The sequence below is a fragment of the Semicossyphus pulcher genome, unplaced genomic scaffold, assembly GCF_022749685.1.
Source record: "Semicossyphus pulcher isolate SPU_LCO1_2020_fin unplaced genomic scaffold, fSemPul1.0.p SCAF_1, whole genome shotgun sequence".
Classification (NCBI taxonomy): domain Eukaryota; kingdom Metazoa; phylum Chordata; class Actinopteri; order Labriformes; family Labridae; genus Semicossyphus; species Semicossyphus pulcher.
Window position 1 is genome coordinate 16,468,131 of NW_027211603.1, and position 24,639 is coordinate 16,492,769.

A 24,639-nucleotide genomic window follows, 5' to 3' on the forward strand; every position below is an offset into this window, starting at 1 on the left:
GATACAGGGATTGACTTGAAAATTCATTTTTGAAGGTGTGGAGAGCAATTTTAAAAGCACTTAAAATGGAACAAACTTATACAATTCTGGGTTGGTTTTTGCATGGTTCTCCTTTCTGCTATATCCGCATGCATGCTTTAATGGAACGCACAATAAATGGCTATACTGGAAACTGCAGCTTCAAGGGTCCACCCACCAAGTGACATTCTTTTACTTTCATTTTGCTTTTACAAGTGTGATCATGTATTAATGTTGCTTTAACTACTCGTTGTTGATCTATGTTGCAGGTTTTACCTTTGATGTTGTACTCAAGAACTGCTGTACGCGATCTTTGATCAACTTTTATTCTTATTTGTGTACCGGAAACCAGTGGGTTGTACAGTACAATCATAGACTGTATAAATAAGTACTATTTTTGCTTCTGGAAGTTAGAAGAGGGAAATTTTGCATTTGCTTTTCTAACCATTTGAACAACTGTCAAATAATCACCCTCTGGGGGAAAATTCTTTCTATATATTAGGCTTTTGTTGGGATGTTTATATTCTCTTGCAATTATATTTCTGTAAACTTGCTGCTATCTGTATTAAACATATACTTCAAAAGTTACGTCTCTGAGCTGTTATTTCATGTTTAAATGTCATCTACTGCACAAGAGTACTACTTGGCTGTGGGATGAGGATACACATTTTTTTCAAAAATACATCCTCTTAATATTGGTTGTTAACCTTCCCAATTACAGTTATTTGAAATCAATTTACACCATGGGACAAACAATAACTAGAATTATATGGAAGGGAAAACATTTCAGGTACGATATAAATAATTAAAGCTACCAATGTGTTGTTGTGATCCGTCTTATGACGCACACTGGAAAGGAATTGATTGTAGACTAATTTCTGAAGATACAGGGATTGACTTGAAAATTCATTTTTGAAGGTGTGGAGAGCAAAAGCACTTAAAATGGAACAAACTGATACAATTCTGGCTTGGTTTTTTAAATTCTTGTCCCAGAGAACAATATGTAAAAATATGATACATTACGTACTACTTGCCAAGACTTAAACTTTACTTGAACGAGTTATGCTCCAGGGCGAATGAACAGCGTTTTGTAGTACCTCTCCTCTAGTGCCATCATCAGGACGAACATTAGGCTGCATGGTTCTCCTTTCTGCTATATCCGCATGCATGCTGTAGTTTCATTTTTTAATGGAACGCACCATAAATGGCTATACTGGAAACGGCAGCTTCAAGGGTCCACCCACCAAGTGACATTCTTTTACTTTCATTTTGCTTTTACAAGTGTGATCATGTATTAATGTTGCTTTAACTACTCGTTGTTGATCTATGTTGCAGGTTGTTGATCTATGTTGCAGGTTTTACCTTTGATGTTGTACTCAAGAACTGCTGTACGCGATCTTTGATCAACTTTTATTCTTATTTGTGTACCGGAAACCAGTGGGTTGTACAGTACAATCATAGACTGTATAAATAAGTACTATTTTTGCTTCTGGAAGTTAGAAGAGGGAAATTTTGCATTTGCTTTTCTAACCATTTGAACAACTGTCAAATAATCACCCTCTGGGGGAAAATTCTTTCTATATATTAGGCTTTTGTTGGGATGTTTATATTCTCTTGCAATTATATTTCTGTAAACTTGCTGCTATCTGTATTAAACATATACTTCAAAAGTTACGTCTCTGAGCTGTTATTTCATGTTTAAATGTCATCTACTGCACAAGAGTACTACTTGGCTGTGGGATGAGGATACACATTTTTTTCAAAAATACATCCTCTTAATATTGGTTGTTAACCTTCCCAATTACAGTTATTTGAAATCAAGTTACACCATGGGACAAACAATAACTAGAATTATATGGAAGGGAAAACATTTCAGGCACAATATAAATAATTAAAGCTACCAATGTGTTGTTGTGATCCGTCTTATGACGCACACTGGAAAGGAATTGATTGTAGACTAATTTCTGAAGATACAGGGATTGACTTGAAAATTCATTTTTGAAGGTGTGGAGAGCAAAAGCACTTAAAATGGAACAAACTGATTCAATTCTGGCTTGGTTTTTGCATGGTTCTCCTTTCTGCTATATCCGCATGCATGCTTTAATGGAACGCACAATAAATGGCTATACTGGAAACTGCAGCTTCAAGGGTCCACCCACCAAGTGACATTCTTTTACTTTCATTTTGCTTTTACAAGTGTGATCATGTATTAATGTTGCTTTAACTACTCGTTGTTGATCTATGTTGCAGGTTTTACCTTTGATGTTGTACTCAAGAACTGCTGTACGCGATCTTTGATCAACTTTTATTCTTATTTGTGTACCGGAAACCAGTGGGTTGTACAGTACAATCATAGACTGTATAAATAAGTACAACCCACCGGTTTCCGGCAGTCACAAAAACACACCATCGAGTTCTCGCGGACCCTATTGCGTTTTTGAGACGCGTTTACGTCAGTTGATCTTTCTGAGCGCAGGGGCTACAACATGGCAGACAAGGCAGCAGTGGACGAGGGGAATATCAGCAAAAAGTGAGCAGAATTCTTGACTTCCATCACATTTTAACCAGTTTCAACCCTGAATGCACTGTAATTTTCTTTGAATAGTTACCGTTTCAGCAGTAATGGCGGTTTCAATTTGGCAATGCTTAATTCATTGAATGTTGCATCAGTTTCTGAGATGTTAGCGAAGTGAGGGTTCCATATGGAGGCACACCGCAAGCCTACACATCCCAGCATTTAGTTCGTTTATGTCTCTGGTAGTTGTAGTCCTGAACATTATCCAAAGCAATTCTCGGTAGTTTCTCATACTCATCAGTTGAACTACAAAACCCGACATGCATTCAAAGAAATATCTGCCACACATTGGTCGCGTAATCGTTTGGTTTCTTTTTCTTACGACAGGTAGAATATTAAATGTATGGTATACCTATATTCTATGGTACCATTTTTTTTTGTAGCAGAGCACTTAGAGGAAGAGAGTTAGAACGGCTTTATATTTTAGCCGTATTGAGGCCCATGAAAGCGTCAAAACAATGTTTAAATGACCGGTATGCTAACTGCGTTGTCCTTCGTTCGTGTTGACATTCTTTTTCGTTACTTGCAAGCTCCTTGAAACCCTCTGATACACCCGCCTGTCATAGCGCGACCAAAAGTGAAAGTAATCTAATATCAACTGCGACACAAGTTTATTTTTAGTTTCTCGTTATTTGTATTTCGGTTGACCCTTTTCACCTTACTGACTGGATTTGGGCTTTATTACGAACCTTGGTGCAGACCTGTAAAGCTGTAGTACCTCAACAGTGTTATTTTGCCTGCTGGGACAATGAGAGCCCTTGCTGTACATACTGTACACTGTCTTTGTATATATGTCTATTTTCCTAGGTCTGTCTGCTGACTGTGGTAGCTCAGCATGCTGTGTCTGGTAAGGGCAGCCAGGCAGCAGCTGTGCCAAGCCTTTGGGGTCAAGGGACAGTGGTTAAAATGTGCCCCCCCATATACAGCTGCAGTCCCTGCTCAAAATTACGGAAACCGTTGGAGAGGTGACAAAAGGTTGGTGGCTTTTCCATTCCAGTGAGAAAAACAACCAACCTTTTGTCATCAGAACAAATGTGCGTCACTTTTTTTTGCTGCATGATTGTTTTTTCCGCTGCTTTGTCTCTTGAAGATTGTATCGTGGCCTTGCCTTTTTTTTTTTTTTTTTTTTTTTTTTTACACATCATAATGAAACCAAAAGCAAAAGTGGGAACTCATAGGTGACTTCGGTTCACAGATGCCATTTTGTGTTTATTTAATGCCAGTTGTAGGTACATTATTAACAGTAAAATTAATAAATAACCATCTTGAACCATGACTCATCTTTCATTAATCCTTCTTTATTATCAGTGAGCTGAAGAGGCGACTGAAAGCTGAGCAGAAGGCGGCAGAAAAAGAAGCCAAGGTCAAAGAGCAGGTGGAGCAAAAGAAGCAAACCGACGACCAGGGTGAAGAAAATGCCTGTGGCGTGGATGAGGAGACGCTTGATCCAAGCGTAAGATTTTTCCCCAATCATAGCATCTTACTTATTAAAATCTGAATTAGTTGGGGGTTTGCATAAAAATATAATAATCTGTTTCTCTCTAACATAGCAATACTTCAAGATCCGCTCCCAGGCCATCACTGACCTGAAGGGCACAGCGGAGGACCCATACCCACACAAGTATAATGTAGACTTGTCACTCACAGAGTTCATCGAGAAATACAATCATCTACAGCCTGGAGACCAGCTGACTGATGTTGTTCTCAATGTGTCGGGTACCAGGAATATTTTATGATCTTAGATTTATTTATTATTTTTAATGTAGAGTGTTATTCAGCAGTGGACCCCCTGTTAAATTTAATATGTGATTGGCAGGCCGTGTCCACGCCAAGAGGGTTTCTGGTGCCAAGCTCCTTTTTTACGACCTGCGAGGTGAAGGCGTCAAGTTGCAAGTCATGGCAAACTCCAGGTAGGAAGTGACAGCCATCCTCAAAAAACATAATTAGTTCTTTGCGTTTTTTGTTTTCAATGTCGTGACCTCGCTGTTCAGTAAACCCACCATATTTTTAAACAATCTATACATTTCAAGACACCTTAACCTGGTATCAAACCCCGATTTATAACATAAATGTGTTGAATTCTGTCACTTATTAAACACCATACAATGTGATGTTATATTTAGAGTCACAGTGAATGCAAACAGATGAAGGATTATAAAAACAATTGTGCTGAACGGCTGTCGGCACTAAAGTCAAAACATTTCATGTTCTAGAGGGGAAAAGAAAAACTAGTTCTTCTGGTTTTATAGTTTTTGCTGTGAGTTAATTCATGTGTATCGTCTTTCAGAAACTACAAGTCAGAGGAAGCGTTTGTGGCCATCAACGACAAACTGCGCAGAGGAGATATCATTGGTGTCCGTGGAAACCCAGGGAAGACCAAAAAAGGGGAGTTGAGCATCATTCCCATGGAGTTGACCCTGCTGTCACCATGTTTGCACATGTTGCCCCACCTCCACTTTGGTCTCAAGGACAAGGTAATGCCCTCTGTACAAGTGAATGACGCCCCTCACTTCCTTTCTGCAAATACCGAACTAATAAGTGTGATTTGACAGCACAAAGTAGATGCACAATAATTGTGTCTCACCATCTGTTATACGAAAAGACCAGTGACAAAGTATATCTTATGAATTTGCTGTTTGATGAATTTGAACTGAAATTCAAGCTTTTTTTTCTCACCTAAATGTCATTTTCTCTCAAAGGAAACACGATTCCGCCAGCGCTACTTGGATCTGATTCTCAATGACTATGTGAGGCAGAAGTTTATCACTCGTGCCAAAATCATCACATACCTGCGCAGCTTCCTGGACCAGCTGGGATTTCTGGAGGTAAAAACTGGTGGATTGAGTCAGCCAAGTTGACTTTATCACACATCTAATCAATTGATCAGTATGTCTTCAGTCTGTTTACCTGAGTGGAAAAATGTTATTAAGTTTTTGTTTGCACGAAACAGAGATTTTATAAAGACTTCTCTAATAATTGATTTTACATTCGTTCTATACTGACATTTGTTTCACTGTTTGTTGTTACTTAAGATTGAGACCCCAATGATGAACATTATTCCTGGGGGAGCAGTGGCCCGTCCATTTGTTACTTACCACAATGAGCTGGACATGAACCTGTACATGAGGATCGCACCTGAACTTTACCACAAGGTAATCTATCACTTTCAAGAGCCTTCTTTCTCAGTAATTCATCACTTCACAGAGAAAGATTTAAGCACATTTTTGTTTTATTTTGTAAATTAAATGTCCATCCTGAATTTCTTTTTTTATAGTTGACTACAATTCAAGTTTTAATAAGATTTTTCAGCCATTTAATTATGACGCTGTACATCCTATCTCTCATGCAGATGCTTGTGGTTGGTGGAATGGACCGCGTGTATGAGATCGGTCGGCAGTTCAGGAATGAAGGCATCGACCTCACTCATAATCCAGAGTTCACCACCTGTGAATTCTACATGGCATATGCGGATTACCATGACTTGATGGACATCACAGAGAAACTACTCTCAGGTACATAAACACACTGTGTTCGTCATATGGTGACGTCTCAGCTGTGACACCCCATTTGTACAGTATATGCCTTTTTATATTTTGAGTTTCTGTATTTCCAAGTACATGTGATTGGCCAGTTGGGGGCACTACTTACAAGGAATAATTTTTATCTTTTAAAAAGCCATTTGAGATTTAGTATTTTACTCCTTTGAATTCTGTGATTCTTAATAATATCCAGTTTGTAAAATAAAATGCTCTCAGCCGGTATTAACCAAAAAAAATGTGTCGAGGTTCAATGTGTTGAGAGGAGGATGTTGAAACGGCAGCAAACAACCACAAAAGTGGCCTCTGAGGTTCAGTGAAAGCAAAGAAAGCCCAAAGTGGAGTTTAGTTTGTAATAGAAATACTGATCTCCCAAACTCAGTGATTCTGTCTTCTCCCTCCTTCTTCTTCTGCTTCTTCTGCTTCTTCTTCTTCTTCTTCTTCTATTTGTTCTTGCTTCAGGGATGGTGAAGCACATCACTGGAGGCTACAAGGTGACTTATCACCCTGATGGTCCAGAGGGAGAGGCCTATGAGATTGACTTCACCCCACCGTTCAAAAGAGTGAGCATGACGCACGACCTGGAGAAGATCATGGGAGTCAAATTCCCTCCTAGTGACAGCTATGACTCTGATGGTAAGAATCTATAGAAAAGCAGTTGTCCGCATGGTTAATTTTGTAGTCTATAAATATCACCTATAGCTCAGTACCATTTCATCCATCTTCTGATTTATCTGAACACTTCTATTTCATTCTTTCATCTACAGAGACACGCAAATTCTTCGACGAGCTGTGTGCAAAGAAAGGAGTTGAATGTTCTCCACCCAGAACCACTGCCCGTCTCCTTGACAAGGTAACATAACCATCTGTTTTACTGTTTTTTCTTATTTATTCTTTTACTTTGAGCTTTTTTCTAAAGACTTTTCCCCCTACAGTTGGTTGGAGATTTCCTGGAGGTCACATGTATCAACCCCACATTCATCTGTGATCACCCTCAGATCATGAGTCCTTTGGCCAAATGGTGAGACGCGCCTTGTTCCAGCCGCTTATTTATTCAAGAAGTTGATGTTCAGGTTCTTACACACACTCCCTCAATACTTTCAGGCACAGATCAGAGAAAGGGCTCACTGAGCGTTTTGAGCTCTTTGTGATGAAGAAGGAAATCTGCAATGCCTACACTGAGTTGAATGATCCCATGAAACAGAGGGAGCTTTTCGAGCAGCAAGCCCAGGTGTGTAAATGTGTTATTCGCTAGAGTTTCGTTGTGTGGTTGTGTTTATGATTGACTGTCGATTAACTGACTTGTATCGTTTTCAGGCCAAAGCTGAGGGTGATGATGAAGCCATGTTCATTGATGAGACCTTCTGCACAGCACTGGAGTACGGACTGCCACCGACTGCCGGCTGGGGAATGGGCATCGATCGTGTCGCCATGTTCCTCACTGACTCCAACAACATCAAGGTAAAGCTGTTGGATGAAATCTATCAAATTTTTTTGAGTCCTTATAACAAAATGACAAAACAGTTTTGTCAAAATAAGCATTTTTCCTGTGTGATCAAGGCTCCCTTTAGGGCTTGGCAGGAATGTACAATTTCATAGTATTTAGTTTAAAACCCTGTTTAACCTTTTCAAAGTGACAAATTACAGTAAAATAAGAATTAAAACAAACAAAACCAGCTTGTTTCTGTTCATGCTGTATGTGTGATCATGACGCCTTCACTTAGTGCATTGTCTCCAAGATCTTCAGGCTTTGTAAATACAAAAGAAGAACACATGATTGAAGAGATACAAAGAACAAATGCTTGAAGAGATAACATTGTCAAGAGAGCAGATTGTTCGCACGCATAAATGAGCTGCTTAAGAGAGATCGGCCTCCCTTCATGATCATGCTGTAAGAGCACAAAACCCTCTGCTGACAGTTTTTCTTCTTTCTCAGGAGGTGCTGCTCTTCCCTGCCATGAAGCCTGATGACAACAAGACAGCAGCGCCCACAGACGGCACCTCTGTCTGAAGACATGACCTCTGACCTCTCCTGCTGTCAAATCAGTGCAGGAGTCAGTTTTGAGCCTTTACCTCACTGTGGTCATCAGTCTATCAGTTTTGAGTGTTATCAATGTTGGTCTGTTTGATTCTTTCTATCATTAAGGGAAATCATCGTGTCGATTACTTGGTTGACTGGTAAACTCAAATACTTTTTTTTGTATTTCTTACGCTTTTGCGATCATATTTGCTTGTTTGGAGACATTTTCATCCTCGAGTCATCCAGTAAATGGATGATATATGATCAGGATGTCATGTGTTTGAGGCAGACCTTGATGAAATATTTACGCATATATACTTTTGAGATACTTCAAGGAGTGTTATATTCTGGCTACCAAATACAAAGACCATACACCATATAATGACAAAGCTTAAGCACTTGTTATATTTGTACTGAAACACTGTATTCTCGAAATATTCATCTGATTTTAACCAGGTCTGCCCATATCCTTGTCTCGCTTTTTTAAGATGGGCTCTGCTGATTCAATATATCTCTGCCAATAAGTTCGAACAAAAAAATCAGAATAAAGTACATATAAACCTACATTGTTAATCCTTTTGTAATTTTTGTGGTCTGAGTGCTGAACAAAATTCTACATAGTTTTATGTAAGGGAAACAATTTTTTCCATGCTAAAAATGTTATCAACTCTTTGGGACTTTGAGAGCTCCAGAGAAAGTAGTATTTTCAACTTTGATGTAAAGTTTTGTACTACAGCCAAGTGGTAGTTTTTGGTATTTTGGATGTATTTGAAGTGTTTAAATGTGGAGCCTTCACTGGGTTCCCAAAGTCGTAGTGCCATACACCATGACACCTGGGCGTTGGTCTAGCTCAGTGGTAGAAAGTAACTTACCACTCTGTTTTGCTCCCATGAAGTGAAACACAGTGTCAGCTTTTTATGGGAATGTTAATATTACATGGAGGCTTGTGTTTAGGTTTAGTGCCTGCTGAAAAGCTCACAGTGGGCTTAAGGTTGAAGATTTCTATAGCTATGAGGCTGCAGGCCACCAAAGCATCCTCCATCTGCCCCTCTTTAGACTGCCAGGTGTTCGACAGAGCCTCACCCAGCATGACTGTGTGGCTGGCTTAATTCCTTGCTCACTTTCGTGTTTCGCTTTCAGTCCTCAAGGATTTTGTGATTTTTCGAGGAAGACTTTTCTGTACATCGAAAAAAGTTCCATACAGACAAAGCTGATGATGAATTCCTTTATAAAAGCTTTGTTTGTAATCAGATCTGAGAGGTGCTGGTCTTAAGCTGGAGAAGAAAAAGCTGAGGTAAGAGATGTTCCCCCTTAAAGGTTATTTATATTTTGTATTGTATTTGTTGTTCGCTTAATGGTGTTTGGGTTATGAAATATTTATTATTTTTGTTAATTCAGATACATTACATTTTATTTACATTTGTGTTTATATTTGATCATGCCTGTGTTTTTCCTCTATAAAGCACGTTGATCAATGTTTGTTTTGCTAGAAGTTTTAATTTCACTTAAAGTTCACGTGAATTGACAAAGATTGATTGATACTAGTTAATATTCTGCTCCTTTATATTTCTACTTCTCTACACTTCAGAAAAACATTGTAGGCTATACTTTTTACTCCCCTCTACTTATAACATATGGAAAACTTGTATCTGTTGGTTTAAACATTTAGATTTAATAGACTGTGTAAAATACATATGATCATCACGTAAAACGTTGCATTGTTGTAAAATTTAAATATTATCAACTGTACAATTAACTTTAAATTGACCTGTTACAACTTTAACATGACCCTATCATGTTTATGCATCAAAGATATTAATTGGAATAAAAAAGTAACATTATAAAAAGCTCTGTAAGGAGCATTTATTTTGCTTTTGATGCTTTGAGTTCACATCTGTATGTACATCTTAGGGCTTATATTCATAAACGTTTTAGTATATTTTTAGTTTAAATTAAGGACTCTCGGCTTTAGTATTTCTACACTGTAGTATTGCTACTTTTACTAATTTGAGCCTAATAAGTAGATCTAATTGCTTCTGACAATATTATCATGCTTTACAACCGAAACGGTCTGTACTAACAAATACTCATAGACGCTACGCACATGGTTTGACACAAAGGCTAACCTGCTAACCTCACCCTCCCACCCTCGCCCGGCGCGAGCCCGCAAACAGTGGGATGGTGCGCGCTCCCGCGGTCAAGTGTATGTGCACCAGTCGATTAAAGAGTCCACACACACGGAGTGAAGATGGCGATGAGAGCAGCGTTGCGGTGCCTGTCCTCTAACTTTTCCCCCAGACTCCCGCAGCTCTCGTCGGCAGCGCAGGTCTCAGCGGCTCGGCTGCTGTGGAGAAGCGGCTCTCCGCGGACACTGAGCACGACCTCGGCCCTGTCCACAGGTAAATTTAAAAAAACCCAGGCTGCACACAGTAGCTGCATTTGGACCTACTACATGCGGGCTGGTCACACATTCCTGTCTGTCTGAAATGGGCGAAAAATCTCACGCAGTTTGTGTCACTTTGCCACCGCGGAGCCGCTCAAAGTTTGGTTTTAACTTGAGGGTGGCGAACTTTGTTAAAAAACTTGTAAAGAAACTTAGCTGCCCCATGTTATGTTAGTTAAAGTGTACAACAAGGCTTATTTTTTCCTTAGGCTACAGGATGTCATTGAGAGACCATGGGCTTCAAATTTTGATGTAATTGATGTCCGTGAACAACAAATTACCCATGTCTCGTGCACCAAGTAGTAGCCTATTAAACAAAAGTCACCCATGATCCTGGTGTCACAAATAACTGGAGAAATGTATTTACATTTGTACATGTGGTTTAATATGTCAACAATTCAGTAGTGCCCTCTTAGTTTAGGCTTTCTTTTGTTGTTCTTTCTCACAGACAACACACTGTGAAAGGCTTTTACAAGGCTCTCAGCTAGTTTTCACAATAAGATAAACATTTCTCCAGCCCTTCACAGCAGAAATATTCGGCCATGCATCAGCATCTCCACAGTTCACAATCTGGTTCAAACCTGTATTTTTCTGCATGGTCTGACAGCAACACTGGAAATTGTTGAGGCGCTGTGGTTCCTTCCAGGGAATTAAAGATGACAATACGAGCTTGATATCAAAAGCCTCCTACTCTTCTTTTTTTAATGCATATCTGACTCGACCAGAAACTGTGTGAACAGGAGTCTATTTTGCACCTTTTTCTGGTAAAAAGATGGTCAGGATCCAGAACTGCACCTGCAGAAAACTCTAGATTTTGACATGTGTGTTTTTTAAGTGTTGTCTTTATTGCAACCAGCAAAGTACAGATTTCTTTTATTTAAAATTGGCAGCACTATATGCTGCATGAGCCTACTGTTCAGCTTTGGTCCATAGTACAGTAACGGAAAAAGAACATCCAGATTATGTCCTTTGAGACTCTTGGACTTCCATTTCACTGTTATAATAACAGCAAACTTTATTTTTACATAATGATAAACTAAAATCATGATATTGATTTTACTTTATCACTAATTAATTAATTTTAAACTAACTTATTCCTTTGTTCTTTCCGCAGCCCTGAAGTTCACAGATAAGCACGAGTGGGTTCAGGTGGATGGTGGAATTGGCACAGTTGGTATCAGCAGTTATGCTCAGGTAGGTTGTTGGTCTGTCTTCTTAACTAATCTTTGATTTATGACACACATGGATCAGAGGTTTGAAGATGGCCATCTAGAAATGGTGATATGCTAATTTGTGCGGTTCAGTACTGCACTTTGTCCTCAGCTGCAGCAGCTGTTCTGTAGCAGGCTAATTTACTGTTTTATGGTGTCTATTTTATTGTTTGAAACTATTGATTACTAGCTAACTGCAGTGGTGTGCAGAAAATCTCAAGGGCAGAGGCTTGGAAGATTTTCACAGCTTTGACAGCTTTTAGAGAAACAGTTTGAGGTATTGTTGTCACATGTTGAGCATGACAGCTCGTGTAGCAGGTCTGCCACTAAAATGAAAAGTTTGTTTTGAATGATTTTATCTCTCTGCTGAGCGGTCAAGGGGCTACCAGAATGATTCGAGTTGAAGAAGTGGAGGAGAAAGTCAGTCTTTTTTTGTTTGCTGTTTTTTAAAAAACAACTTGGCACTTGTAGTATCTGCAGAGAAAATAATTTGCATTCACGATTGTTTGTCTGGCTTAGTGCAACACCTTCTCGGCTCTCCATAGTCTGTCTCAGTTATTCTGATAAATAACCTAAAGGTCAAAGGTGAAATCAGACTATTCTTTGTCACCGCAAGGTTATCTTGAACTAGATTTTCCTCACAGTTCTCTTCTACCTCAGCCATCATGCTAACTAACCTCACAGTCACCACCAATTTGACACCTGTTAGGCTAATCTGAGGGTAGCTGAAGGTTAGCTGGGGCTCTAAAGCATGGCTAACGTTTTCAGGGCTCCAGTTTGAGGTCAAAAGTTTGCATGCTGAGTTTAAATGAATGTCGCATGTATATAAAATGTTTTTTTTTCTCATTCTTGCTTTCAAACTGTCTTTTGTGTTGTGTAATTTGCAGCTGTTTATGTTGCTATTGCAATTAAAAGTGTAATTTTTGTGCCTCATTAAGTGGGTTGCGGTACAAAGTATGGTCATGGTCCTGGCATTTGCCATAAAAATTACGGATGCAAATAAGAGTTCTAATCAAGGTTAAAGGATATCAAGGCCTCCAGCTTAAGAATTAAAAAATGTAACACTTTGACTGTGATTGTAAGTTGTACAAGGAGCACATTGTGTTGCTGTAGGAGTTTGCATATGCAGCATTTATGCAGAGAACCCGTTCAACAGAGCTCAAAGACAGCTTTTTGCAATGCTACTGTCCGTCTGCTGGCCTTTCATTGCACTTTTAAATTTATTTGAAAAGTATTTTTTGTATTTAAAGTACATGTAGCAGCACTTTTAGTATTTCAGGTGAGATCTCCCCTTAGTCACCAACATAAACCCAGGGTCCCAGATAATTTCCTCATCTTAACTATCTGTTAAAGCTTCAGTTTAAGGAATCATTTTTGACTATAAATGGTAATAAGGAGCTGTCAATGAGTCCTGCTGTGCACAGGCATTGTGATATAGTTAATATGTGTAGGACTCATCAGAGGTCACTTACAACTTACTGTTAAATTTAACCTGCGATGTAAATTAGCCCAAAATATAAATTGTTGTTGTTGTATTCAGTTACAACTAAATAAACATATTTTAACATGAAATACAAAGTTAAAGTTAAGCACAAAATGTGTATTAATTCACATCTGAAAATAATATCTTTGTTGAACACAGATTTACTGAGGTTGAGAGCCACAGACAGGCTTGAGAAGTCATGAGCGAGTGAGAGACTGAGTAGTGCATGTGTGGCACAGAATTTAGGATGTACTTGGACTATATTCATTATTAATATTGTTTGTTCTACAATTTTAGGAAGCATTAGGAGATGTGGTTTACTGTGGACTCCCTGAGGTTGGCCAAAGTCTTGAACAAATGGGTAAGAGCCTTAATTATGCTGCACATTTATGTAAGTAATTGAGTCCAGCAGTGGGATAAGACGTATCTGTCATGTGTGTTGTTGTAGAGGAGTTTGGGGCCTTGGAGAGCGTAAAGGCTGCCAGTGAGCTTTACTCACCGCTGACAGGAGAAGTGACTGAGATCAACACAGAGCTGGCAGAGAACCCCGGCCTTGTGAATAAAGCCTGCTATGCAGATGGTAAACCCCTCGCAATCACTGTTCTTTTCCAGTAGATCTGTCATCTCCTAAAATTTCTGCCATCAGATCTGTTGACAAAGCAGATAACTGGTTTCAAAAAACCAGAATAATCTAAGCGTTTGTTCATGAGAATGTTAATTTTTGGCTTTTAATATATGAACTATTACTTTTCAGGCTGGCTAATCAAGATGAAGATTGAAAAGCCCGAAGAACTCGAGGGCCTCATGGATCAAGCTGCATATGATAAATTCCTTAAGTCACTTGAAGAATAAACCTATAAACTCCCTCTACTGTACTGTTTTGTAATGTAATTTCAATCAAAGATTAGTATGCAGGGTTACTAATATCTTGTGTGACTCCTTTTCTTATCTGTGGTATTTATTTTGATACTGGAATTTTGCTATCAAAATAATTTTAAATCCTCTTTAACAACTTCCATTTAGAAGGTTAGAATATTATTAAGATACTAGCCAACATAAAAGTGCTCTTAATCTCATGATCTGCAAGAATTATTGGGTGTCTTTTTTTCTGGTGCTTTGCTCCATATTTAAATGTGCACAGATGTGGTAAAAGCCTGGAAAGTGATTGTAAGCATCACATTCATTCAATAAAATTGGGTCATTCAACCCATCGGTTGTATTTTTCCACAATCCAATAAGTTTGCTTATATCTGTGAACTATCTTGCATCTTTAAAATTGGGCAAAATTACATTTCTTGCATTCTTGGCAGCTACAAAACATGGAGGAATGTTTGTTATCACGGTCTATGGTTGTGATGGTTTGTGCGAGATAGCACTAATTCCCACAGCAGCAAGTACAGTACAAAAAGAAATCTGCTCAGTGTATGATGTGTGATAAGTTGTAGACCTGCTGATATCATGTCACTGTACAGGCACTGACAGAGTGTGCTGCTTTCTTTTGCTCATTATTGTTCCACACACCTTGACCTTTGCCTCCAGGTGAAGATAGGCAGAGATTGCAGAATCTCTTTGATCAATGATTAATGAAGCAGTGCCTTTTAAAATCAGCGACTGAACAAAAAACAGCACTCCCAGGCTGATAATGGAAAATTAGAGGCACAAACTGGTATTCGTGGCTGTAACTTAATGACACACTGTCGCCAGTCACTGAGAATAAAAATGTACTTTCTCCTCCATTACATCATACAACATTCCCATTTTTTTGTGCCTTACAAGTCTCCAATGTTAAAGCTGCATATTTCTCCATACTGACAGTTTTCTACATTTGAACTCTCAACTTGCTGTAAAATAAAACATGAAGCTCTTTGCAATGTAGTTGTAATATGTTACTTCATCTGCCAACCGCGAGGTGAGAATGGTTTGAGTTTGATCCTGCTTAGGTGTTAATTCAGACTTTGTCAGAGGTCTCCAACAAGAGGAGTAAACAGAAAATCCACTCATTCATCAGTGATATGAAAGAGTCATAGAGCCGAGGCTGCCCACTTTCTTTTAATTTTATCTTGTGTCTTTTTCATTTTGATTCAAGGGGCCATCCTGACCCAAGCGCAATTAATGTGATTATAAATGATACTAAATCATGATTTGATTTTTTTATTTACTGCTGCTTCAGGGTGGATAATAACAATGAGCCCCCGGATACAGACTTGTAAATGCACCTCTAAAACAATTAGTAGTACAATGATTTATTTTGCAATGTCACAGGACTCAGTTCAACTTGATCAGGTCATCCCTACAGTTTACCGTAACCTTTGACTCTTCAACTGGTAATGATAATGTCAGACACTTCAAACAGAGATTCGGGCTAAGGGGTGCCCTGGTCTATAAAATGCTGCAGTTATGTGATTTTTTTTATTAAGCTCATATGTTAGAAAAAAAGTGTTAAACACACATTGTTCCTGACAGCCTTTGAAGACACGTAAAAAATAACCAGTTGGATGGTTGTGTATGCACATTCAGCCACATAATAACAGCTATGCCTTCCTGTCATATGGTAACTGTCTATGTATGCTGACTAACTTGAAGAAAATAATTGTTCCGGTTGAAGTCTGATTATAAGGAGATCTAACAATATGTAGCCGGTTTCTGACTAATGATGAAAGGTGCTTGGCCTACATCTAGTGGCCAAAGTAAAAACTTCAATCTCTAATTGTACCAATTCTGAATTGAACTTCAAACATCAAATGACATCATCACATGATATCAAAAAATAATTTCAATATAATTATTACAATAAAACAACATGAAAAATAGATTGTGTAGCAAAACTTCTTATGCTTTGCTGGTTTGTGCAGTAATGTTCTCTATAGGCATTTGTAAGGAGATTAGATTGCAGACATTTATGCATAGCAATATATAAACTATGGTACAAACAGGTAGCCTAGTAATACATATTTATACTGGGGTATAAAGTGGTTGTAAACAGTAAGTTGCCAGGTAAGTTGTCCAGTGCAGCAGATCATTGGATTGACATGTTCTAGCCTACTTCAAAACACAATGGTAAAATATTTCCAAACATAATTACAGCCCTATTAATTGCTGTGATATTATTTATATTTATATTTTCAGGGCTGTACATGGGCTATTTACTTACTTTTAGTGAAAAATACAAAAATAACACTGTTTAAAGGGGACAACAATATAAAACAACAAACAATCCCAGTAACAGATAACAACAAATACGTACAGTTTGAAAAAAAAAAATTTTTATGAATCGCCAAACGAGTTTGGCTGGTTTAACAATAAGTAAATAATGATAATAATATTATTAAATAGCATTACTACTATTGCGGGACTTATTGAACAGACACCAAAGTGTCTTATTAAATGTTTTTTAAATCGCTATTTGCTCATAACATTTAAGTCATATCTTACGTATGATTTTATTTAATATGACTAATTTGTTATAAATACATTTTCTTTTTTTTCCACATTTTCTCGGTTTGTTCATGTGGGGATTGTGCTCCTCTAGCCCTCTAGCCTCTGTGATAGCTGTTCTGCCATTGGCTGGAAGACACATATCCCACAATCCACCGCACGACAACTTCCTTTTTCCTTTCGGCCATTTTCCTCCCTCGTAGGTATCAGAAATTTTCCTCTACAATATTTCAAAGAATCTATCTTAATCCTTGTGTTTTATTCTATATTTGTTACTTTCACTTACAGTCTCAAATAGTCTGTTTTGTCAGCTTTGCAATACGGTGATTATTGTTATTACTGATGTTCTTCTTAATCTATTAAGCAGCATATGTGTTCGTGTATCACCGTGAGAAGTGTTGCTTGTGTGCTACTGTCCACATTGCCTAAACAGGCCTACTTTTGTAGCTTAATGTATTAATAATGTCCATTATAATTAAACCAAGTACGCGTACCAAAGTGCTGCAGTAGTACTGACTTATAATAACTCTATAAATCAGCCGTTAACGTATACTGGCTATCAAAACAGCCGGTGACCGCATTAGCCTGCTAACTTGGCTAGCTACGTCGCTCCGTGCTGAATGATGTGCCGGCATGACAGCCTGCTCATGTCCGTGTGCCATGCTGTCTTTTCAGGGAAGTAGGCAGCCATGGCCCCCAGCCGGAATGGAATGATCTTGAACCCTCACTTCCACAAAGACTGGCAGAAACGAGTGCGTACCTGGTTTAACCAGCCAGCCAGGAAGATCCGCAGGTGAGAACTAGCTTTTCCTCCAGGCAGTGATGCTAGCGTACGCTAACACGTCCCTGTCGCAGCGTGAATGAGTGGCGTGAACGTAGAAAAGTAGCACGTAACTTCAGATTGCTACAAGACACTGCAAAAATAACCAAGCCAATGTTTTAAATTAGAAGAAACAGATGGTTGATTGGTTTAACATTTGCAGAGATTATGAAAATCTACACATTATAAGCACAGTCAGTTAGCTTCTCAGTGTTACCTCAGTTGGATTATATCTATGTGGGTGTATGTAGAAATTTAAGGTAATGGTAATTAAGTTTTGCCACAATTGCATGTGTGGGTAAAAACTGTTGGGAACCTGATGTGCTCAACAATAGTAAAACCTGTTGTTAAAACAGCTATGTGTTTTTACATTGCACTTCTAAGCACATTTGTTAATGTATTCTAGGCAGTTTAAAATGTGTAGGTAGGGATGTTTTCTATTGATGGACCTGCATTGACATACCTGCATGTGCATTTCTGATGGGAGGATAGTGTTTTGAATAAGTATCAGGGCTGGATATACTGGAAGTGGGAATGTGTGTAAACAGACATGGTTCTAATGATCAATTCTAAGATAAACGTGTAGTGTGTGACTGCAGTGTATGACTTGCAGATTGCAACCTTTTTGCCTACAGTCCCAGCATGAAGGACAAGTTTTCAGTATGGCTGAGATGTGGGGGAAACATAATCGGGACACACAATTAGACTTGTATAGTTTTTGAGTTCATGGGACATGAAAAGAGCTTTGGTTACTCAAGTTTGACTGTTTGTCTCTTTAGGCGAAAGGCTCGTCAGGCTAAGGCCCGTCTCATTGCTCCCCGCCCTGTCGCTGGACCACTGAGGCCACAAGTCAGGTGTCCCACTATCAGGTACCACACCAAGGTCCGTGCCGGACGTGGCTTCACTCTGGAGGAGCTCAAGGTAATTTTCTTTTGGTGTGAAGTTTTCTATATGCAGTATTTTACATGCATTTGCAAACTCTAAATTATGTCCAATAATAACTAGTAATTCTTTAAAATTGTCAATTGAAACTTTTGACACTAAAAGGGGAGATGAGAGCAAACCAACTGATGTTGAATGTTGCTAGTTCATTGATTTGTTGGGTTATTTGTATGCCAGCAAGTAGGAGACCCTTAAACCGAGCATTTATCAAGGTGATGACCATGTTAGAAATGCTATTGACGACTTCAGTGGATGCACAGCGAAATGGACATAACTTTTCTGTGATGAATCATGCATCCCACCCAAAAAACTATCTGTAGAACACAAAGAACTGCTCAAAGACTTGATGTACTTGGCAATGTGTACCTCGCCTTTCCTCCCATGTTCTTTCCCGCTGTGGGAGGAAGGCTCAAAGACTGATGTGCATCAACCCAGAACAAGTTGACTAATGTTGTTTTTCCTTTACAAGAAGTAGGCTCAAACAGGGTTAAGCCGAGAGCAGTAAACTGTGTGATTTACTTAAACTGTAATTAGACTCTTAATTTCAACCCCCAGTTGCTTTTAGAGTTATAGAGGGGGAAAAATCCCAATAGATGGTGCAATCAGGAGTCACATCCTGCAGTATAATTCTCAACATCAGTCAGACTTTCAGTGAGAAAATTATACATAAAATTAATGTTAAATGTTTGCTTTTTTAAATTGGGCACATGAGTCATCCCAGGCCACTGAAACACTGTTGGAGGAAACGGAGAGCGATGTGCCCTAACTTATTTGCTTGGATATGTGAATTGATATTAGTGGTGTGTAGTCAGTCCATTTTTTTTGGGTCAATTTTAAGCAGGATAGGTGAATTACTATTTTTGTACATTGTATTGCTAGACCGGATAATCAATATCCAGGCTAACACTTCAGAGAAGGCACATTATTTAGAGTTGCACAAGGCGTACATGTGCTGCTGTGTCATCATGGACAAACAAAGTATAAGAAATATCTCGTGCGTTTTGTTGCAGCAGTCGGATGATGACAAATCTCCGGAATCTCTGTATTTGCTTGATGAATACTTGAACCCTTTTTCTGATGACTGCTTTTTCTAACTTAATATAAAACATTGTCATGAATTGGACACTACTGTCTTATGTATTTAACTACATCGAAAGTTTTTATTCAAAGCCTTAATGTGACATGCTCTTTCCTGCAGGCTGCTGGCATCCACAAAAAGACAGCCCGCACCATTGGCATCTCTGTTGACTCTCGCAGACGTAACCGATCCACAGAATCTCTTCAGGCCAACGTGCAGCGCCTGAAGGAGTACCGCTCCAAGCTCATCCTGTTCCCCAGGAAGGCTTCTGCTCCTAAGAAGGGAGACAGCACTGTAAGTTTCATCTTACGTTAATTAAAAATGGAACTTCATATCTTATGCCTGTGCTAGACTGTTGTGTGGTTGTTTCCTGTTTAAAATGTCTGGCTCATTTTCCTGAGAAAGAAGTGTTAAAACATTCAACAAAGACATGTGGTCAGTGGGAGTGAGTCATCCTCAAATTGACTTGAAAAAGTGAAAACTGAATCGGTACACTTTGAGAGCTCTCTTCAGTGTTCTGGGTCTTATAAATGAAATGATGAAACCGCCTGAATATAACTTCTTTGTAATGATACGTTTTTAAGTAAAGGTTAGAGTTCTGTGCTTGAGGGAGCCCCAAGATTAAACAGTGTCCTGTTTGTATTTGGACTGAAATATCTGCATGACACTCATTGTAAAGCACATTTTATTTTTTAATTAAATAAGTTGTGATGGTTTGTTTTAGATTACACTGGATTTGAGGTAAGCTGATGGAACTGGAGATGTACTATTGAACCTTGAAGTAACACTTTGTTATATTTTCAGGAGGAGGAACTCAAGATGGCCACTCAGCTCGCTGGTCCAGTCATGCCCATCAAAACCGTAAGTGTCAGCTCCTTCAAGAGTACACAAGAACCCAACACATTCATATTCCAAAACATAATTGGCTACAATTGCACAGCACTTGACCTTGAACTGGCTGGATTTGGCCATTGGCACAAGGGCCATCGTGTCACAGCGATAGCTTTTCAGAATGACATAAAATGGATCTGTTTTGCAGCAGCAGTCAGATGATGACAAATCTCCGGAATCTCTGCACTTCTTTGATGAAACTTTGAACCCTTTTTCTGATGACTGCTTTTTTTAAAACTTATGGAAATGAGATTTTAATGGTCCCAAAATATTGAAGCCATAAATCTGTCTTCTATTTGCATCTCAAAGTTAAATTGGCCAGGTTTTGTTTTCAGGCGAAGATGGGCAATCGATGCGTGAAATGTTATTTTGTGTTCACAATTGTCTTCTTCCTCTAACAGGTGCACAAGAAGGAGAAGGCCCGGGTTATCTCTGAGGATGAGAAGAACTTCAAGGCTTTCGCCAGCCTGCGTATGGCTCGCGCCAATGCTCGTCTTTTTGGCATCCGTGCCAAGAGAGCCAAGGAGGCTGCCGAGCAGGACGTGGAAAAGAAGAAGTGAAAATAGTCACTATCGAACTTTGCAAAATAAAGTGTTTAAAAAGATCAATGTGAGAATGTCGTGATTGTGATCTTTAGATTACTATTTTTATGGTGTAGTCTGACATGAGGGCTGGATGTATAGAGAAACGGAGCAGATGAGTATGGCCATGGACACACTTGTCTGTCCTATAGAAATAACATTAAAATAGTATTTTTTTTTTTCAAACATTTCTTTTGAACCAGGTGATAAAGAAACAAATGCGAGGTTAATGAAGAACCTGATCACTTAAAAACATTACAATATAAGCCTATTAATATGAATCGACCTTTATTGCAGCCGACGTTTTAAAGAAATAACTGCTCCATTAAATTAAAGGGACCCTGTGAACTATGGTGATGAGGCGTGTTCACTCGGGAGGCCTTAAACTAAAGTAGCAGAATGGAACCCATCATTATTCATAATTATAACTGCTTTTCCTACTGTAAAGAGAGACCTATGTGCATATATAGTAGATAACCAAAGAATGTATTCATAGTATTGAAGACTGTTTATATTTACCACACTTAATACTATAAATTGACATCAGTCTAAAGTGTTGAGGCTGTAAATCAAACCTGGAACTATATTATGGTACATTAGCCATATAATTGCGGCAGTAGGTGGCACCAGAGGCACAAAATGTAGCTCATTAATAGAGATATGAAAGCCTTAAACAGAAGGGTCTGACTTTCAGTGAGGAATTGTTAACCATTTAAAAACATGTTTTCTTTTTCAAAAGCAGGTTGTTAACCTGATGTGCCTGTAATTGGATTTCAAATTAAAATTGCATTACCAGAATCATCATGTCAGTAATTCAACAGCTGGAGGAAGGAAGCACATGACAGATACTGAAAGCATGTTAATTCAAACTTTCAAACCTCCTGTTTGCTTCTTTTTTTTTACAGACAGGTCAAAAGAAAATAATTCTGAACAAGAGTTAAATAAGAATAAAAGACTGATAATGTAAAAGAGTTGCACATTATCTACACCCTGATAATACAAAGTTATAGGAAGTGAAGGTTCAGGACAACCCCAGCTTTTGGTCAGGAGAGGTTTGAAAGAAAGAAAAAAATCTTATTCAAATGGGACATTTTTACAGTCTTCTTCTGCAGGGGGGCAAAGTAAAATTTAATTTTCTTACAGAAGGTTATGTGCTGGCAGACATGAACCAAAACAGACTGCTAAAATGGAACATTGCTATGACAACTGAATCTCTGAATGTTTCTTAACTATTTGCGTTGAGTGTGCTGTGTAGTTTTGATGAGGTGAAATTATGTAAAAAGTTGCTCACTGGTGCAGAGAAACCCCCTACAGAAAGAGACTGCCTATTTGTAAGGCATTTGTTATAGCTGTTAGAAAATGCCCACTACAGCATGTGTAGACTGAAGAAATGAGGATGAGGTGAGACTAAAATGTCCTTGTCTGTGTCTCCTTCAGTGTCTCGCTCTGTTCCAACTGTCTGAACGCAGATAAATAATTCAGTTAATGGAGGTGAGTGGACCGTCAAGTCATTTTGGACCAGAGGTGATTGATACGGCTGAGAGGGAACTCAAATGGATGGTGGTATTTATCTTTAAGAAAGGGTACTGCACTATAACCTATTCACTAAAACACATATGGAACCAGACACTACGATTACAAGAACCATTTCCTCTTATCTCTCCTAAATGGGTCTGGGACCGGTGTTTAAAGTGAATGAAATGCTCTCGGGTGACTAAGTACAGAAACATTTAGTCAAGATTTAAACTATGTGAAAGCATTGCCAAATCAATACATCACTTGTGATGAAAGTGTCTTCACTCTTCAGCTCTGATAAGCAGGAAGAGGGGATTATGTTTTATGTCAATATGATCCGAGATGGATCCAGAGCTAAGATAATTAGATCGGTTTATTGACAGAAAATCAATCTGTCATTTAAGTCTTTTATCACCAAACAAAAACCAGCAAACTTATCTCACATCTTTGCTCCGATTTCTTCCATTTGTCTACTGATATATAATTTTACAAGGTATATTATGGGGAGTTTGGGGTTCAAGTTTTCACCATTTTTGGATGTATTGTGCACTAATGGTTATTATGATAACTGAATTTAAATGGAAAAGGACATGAATGATTATAAAGGACAGTACTGTGAAATTCCTGCTCTGCAGTTGTGTGTCCAGACTTTAGTGACTGGGATGGACCAAGTGGCAACAGGCATTTAGGTAATTACTACGGAAACATTTTATTTACTCCGCTTTCCCGTGATAACGACTAATTTCCGGATGTTTTTCTCGAGATCTCGACTTATTGTTCTCGTTGGCTCGTGATAACAAAGCTGGTTTTCACATTGTAAGGGATTCATTTATCTCGTTACCTCGTGATAAACAAAGCTGGTTTTCTTGTGATAACGGGATAATTTTTTGGCGATCTAGAAAACAAAACAATAGGCTGGTCACTGTTATAATACAGACCCTGACATGCCATGCTGCCATTGCACATAGGGGGTAAGTTTTGCCTCTTTCTATGTTTGTTTTGGCATCGAACGTTATGGCGGTGCAGCGATGTTATCTCCAGATAACGTGATAAATAAGTTGTGAAAACGGAGTAATAAAATGTATAGATGCATGTCCTCTTCAGGCTTCCGTAATGTACTCCTTCATTTGGTAGGTTTAGCCTAATCAGCAGTAACATGTATATGATCGTGTTATAAAGACAGAGGGCTTGTGAAACACAATGTGCAACACAATGTGTTACACACCACCATTTCTGTTTAGGTCTGGCCACTGGTTGGGCAGAGAACCAATTGAAGTTTAGGATAACCAATTTGCATCTAGGGTGGCCCATCACATGCCCATGCCACACTCTGGTCACACCCCTGCTGCCTTCATTACAATTTGTAGATTTGAATATTAAAGTGAATATTAACTTAATATTTGACCTCTGTGCACAGTGTAAACATCTTGTTTTTCAACAGTTGCTCTCCTCATCTTCTACCTGAGGTTCCCCACACCTAATTGCGCGACTACATCTATCCACCTGAAATGAAAGACTTTTCCTGTGTGCTTGTCTCCTACAGTGTCACCTTCACCCTTCTTAGTTCTGTGTGTATCATGTTGTAACATAAAGGGAAACTGATATCTATTTGACAGTAATTGTAGGTCAGTAAGGCAAATATAATGATGACAGGGGAGATAATGTTTCTCATCAGTTAGCTGTGAGGTAGAGCTGTAACACAAGCAGAGTGATTGATTACCATTAAAAGACATGCTGCAGCTCCCAACACCAATAAGGAAGACCTGAATCACAAGTATGCTCGAAATTTTCCAAAAAACCTTCCTCCGTACAAAAATACCTCTTCTCCTGGGAGCTGCTGGTGGAAAATGGTGGATGATATTACACCAACACACCAGAGCTAGTTAGACTGAATGTGTGAGTGCATTAGGACATGTGAGGAGATCTGGTTATTGGGGTTATTATTGTTCGTGCATGAAATGTGGTCAGCAGCACCAAGTCGAGCACTGAATGTGAGTGCATGGGCAGTCTGTATATCTTCCATGTTATCCGTGTGTAAATGCAGGGAACATCCTGTGAGGTGTTGGACGGATCCAGCAGCAGCAGCAGATG

The 24,639-nt window shown here is 38.8% G+C and overlaps 3 protein-coding genes and 2 non-coding genes across 6 annotated transcripts; all 5 read left to right on the forward strand.

The window, feature by feature from the left end:
• The first annotated feature begins 2,399 nt into the window (after nt 1–2,399).
• kars1 (lysyl-tRNA synthetase 1) lies at nt 2,400–8,713 on the forward strand. 2 transcript variants are annotated; one of them, XM_069657956.1, is made up of 15 exons: nt 2,436–2,548; nt 3,401–3,568; nt 3,902–4,046; nt 4,144–4,309; nt 4,410–4,503; nt 4,881–5,067; nt 5,293–5,418; nt 5,626–5,745; nt 5,943–6,105; nt 6,592–6,765; nt 6,897–6,982; nt 7,065–7,150; nt 7,234–7,360; nt 7,447–7,590; nt 8,066–8,713. In XM_069657956.1, exons 2-15 carry the CDS (start codon nt 3,429–3,431, stop codon nt 8,138–8,140), a joined length of 1,833 nt encoding a protein of 610 aa, XP_069514057.1. In that variant the 5' UTR covers nt 2,436–2,548; nt 3,401–3,428; the 3' UTR covers nt 8,141–8,713. The 2 variants fall into 2 exon arrangements, with proteins under 2 accessions (XP_069514058.1, XP_069514057.1); XM_069657957.1 differs by lacking the exon at nt 3,401–3,568 and having other exon boundaries at nt 2,400–2,548.
• Nucleotides 8,714–10,397: 1,684 nt separating this feature from the next.
• On the forward strand, nt 10,398–15,135 carry gcshb (glycine cleavage system protein H (aminomethyl carrier), b). Its single transcript, XM_069661588.1, has 5 exons — nt 10,398–10,548; nt 11,707–11,786; nt 13,584–13,647; nt 13,735–13,866; nt 14,041–15,135. Exons 1-5 carry the CDS (start codon nt 10,398–10,400, stop codon nt 14,136–14,138), a joined length of 525 nt encoding a protein of 174 aa, XP_069517689.1. The 3' UTR covers nt 14,139–15,135.
• A 1,746-nt stretch (nt 15,136–16,881) lies between these two features.
• Nucleotides 16,882–21,054, forward strand: rpl13 (ribosomal protein L13). Its single transcript, XM_069664074.1, has 6 exons — nt 16,882–16,924; nt 17,397–17,514; nt 18,321–18,462; nt 19,682–19,855; nt 20,366–20,422; nt 20,854–21,054. Exons 2-6 carry the CDS (start codon nt 17,411–17,413, stop codon nt 21,010–21,012), a joined length of 636 nt encoding a protein of 211 aa, XP_069520175.1. The 5' UTR covers nt 16,882–16,924; nt 17,397–17,410; the 3' UTR covers nt 21,013–21,054.
• On the forward strand, nt 19,502–19,583 carry LOC138593734 (small nucleolar RNA MBII-202). The gene has a single exon (XR_011308330.1). It is a non-coding gene; the product is annotated as a small nucleolar RNA MBII-202 (small nucleolar RNA).
• Nucleotides 20,612–20,690, forward strand: LOC138593727 (small nucleolar RNA MBII-202). Its single transcript, XR_011308329.1, has one exon. It is a non-coding gene; the product is annotated as a small nucleolar RNA MBII-202 (small nucleolar RNA).
• Nucleotides 21,055–24,639: the final 3,585 nt, after the last annotated feature.

Excerpts from the sequence above, each read along its gene's own strand:
- kars1 (XM_069657956.1), top strand. The coding sequence starts at position 3,429 with ATGCTGTGTCTGGTAAGGGCAGCCAGGCAGCAGCTGTGCCAAGCCTTT. Across the intron at positions 5,068-5,292 it reads ACTTTGGTCTCAAGGACAAG|GAAACACGATTCCGCCAGCG; the intron begins GTAATGCCCTCT and ends TTTCTCTCAAAG. Across the intron at positions 7,361-7,446 it reads TTTTCGAGCAGCAAGCCCAG|GCCAAAGCTGAGGGTGATGA; the intron begins GTGTGTAAATGT and ends TATCGTTTTCAG.
- gcshb (XM_069661588.1), top strand. The coding sequence starts at position 10,398 with ATGGCGATGAGAGCAGCGTTGCGGTGCCTGTCCTCTAACTTTTCCCCC. Across the intron at positions 10,549-11,706 it reads GACCTCGGCCCTGTCCACAG|CCCTGAAGTTCACAGATAAG; the intron begins GTAAATTTAAAA and ends TTCTTTCCGCAG. Across the intron at positions 11,787-13,583 it reads GTATCAGCAGTTATGCTCAG|GAAGCATTAGGAGATGTGGT; the intron begins GTAGGTTGTTGG and ends CTACAATTTTAG.
- rpl13 (XM_069664074.1), top strand. The coding sequence starts at position 17,411 with ATGGCCCCCAGCCGGAATGGAATGATCTTGAACCCTCACTTCCACAAA. Across the intron at positions 17,515-18,320 it reads CCAGCCAGGAAGATCCGCAG|GCGAAAGGCTCGTCAGGCTA; the intron begins GTGAGAACTAGC and ends TTGTCTCTTTAG. Across the intron at positions 18,463-19,681 it reads TCACTCTGGAGGAGCTCAAG|GCTGCTGGCATCCACAAAAA; the intron begins GTAATTTTCTTT and ends TCTTTCCTGCAG.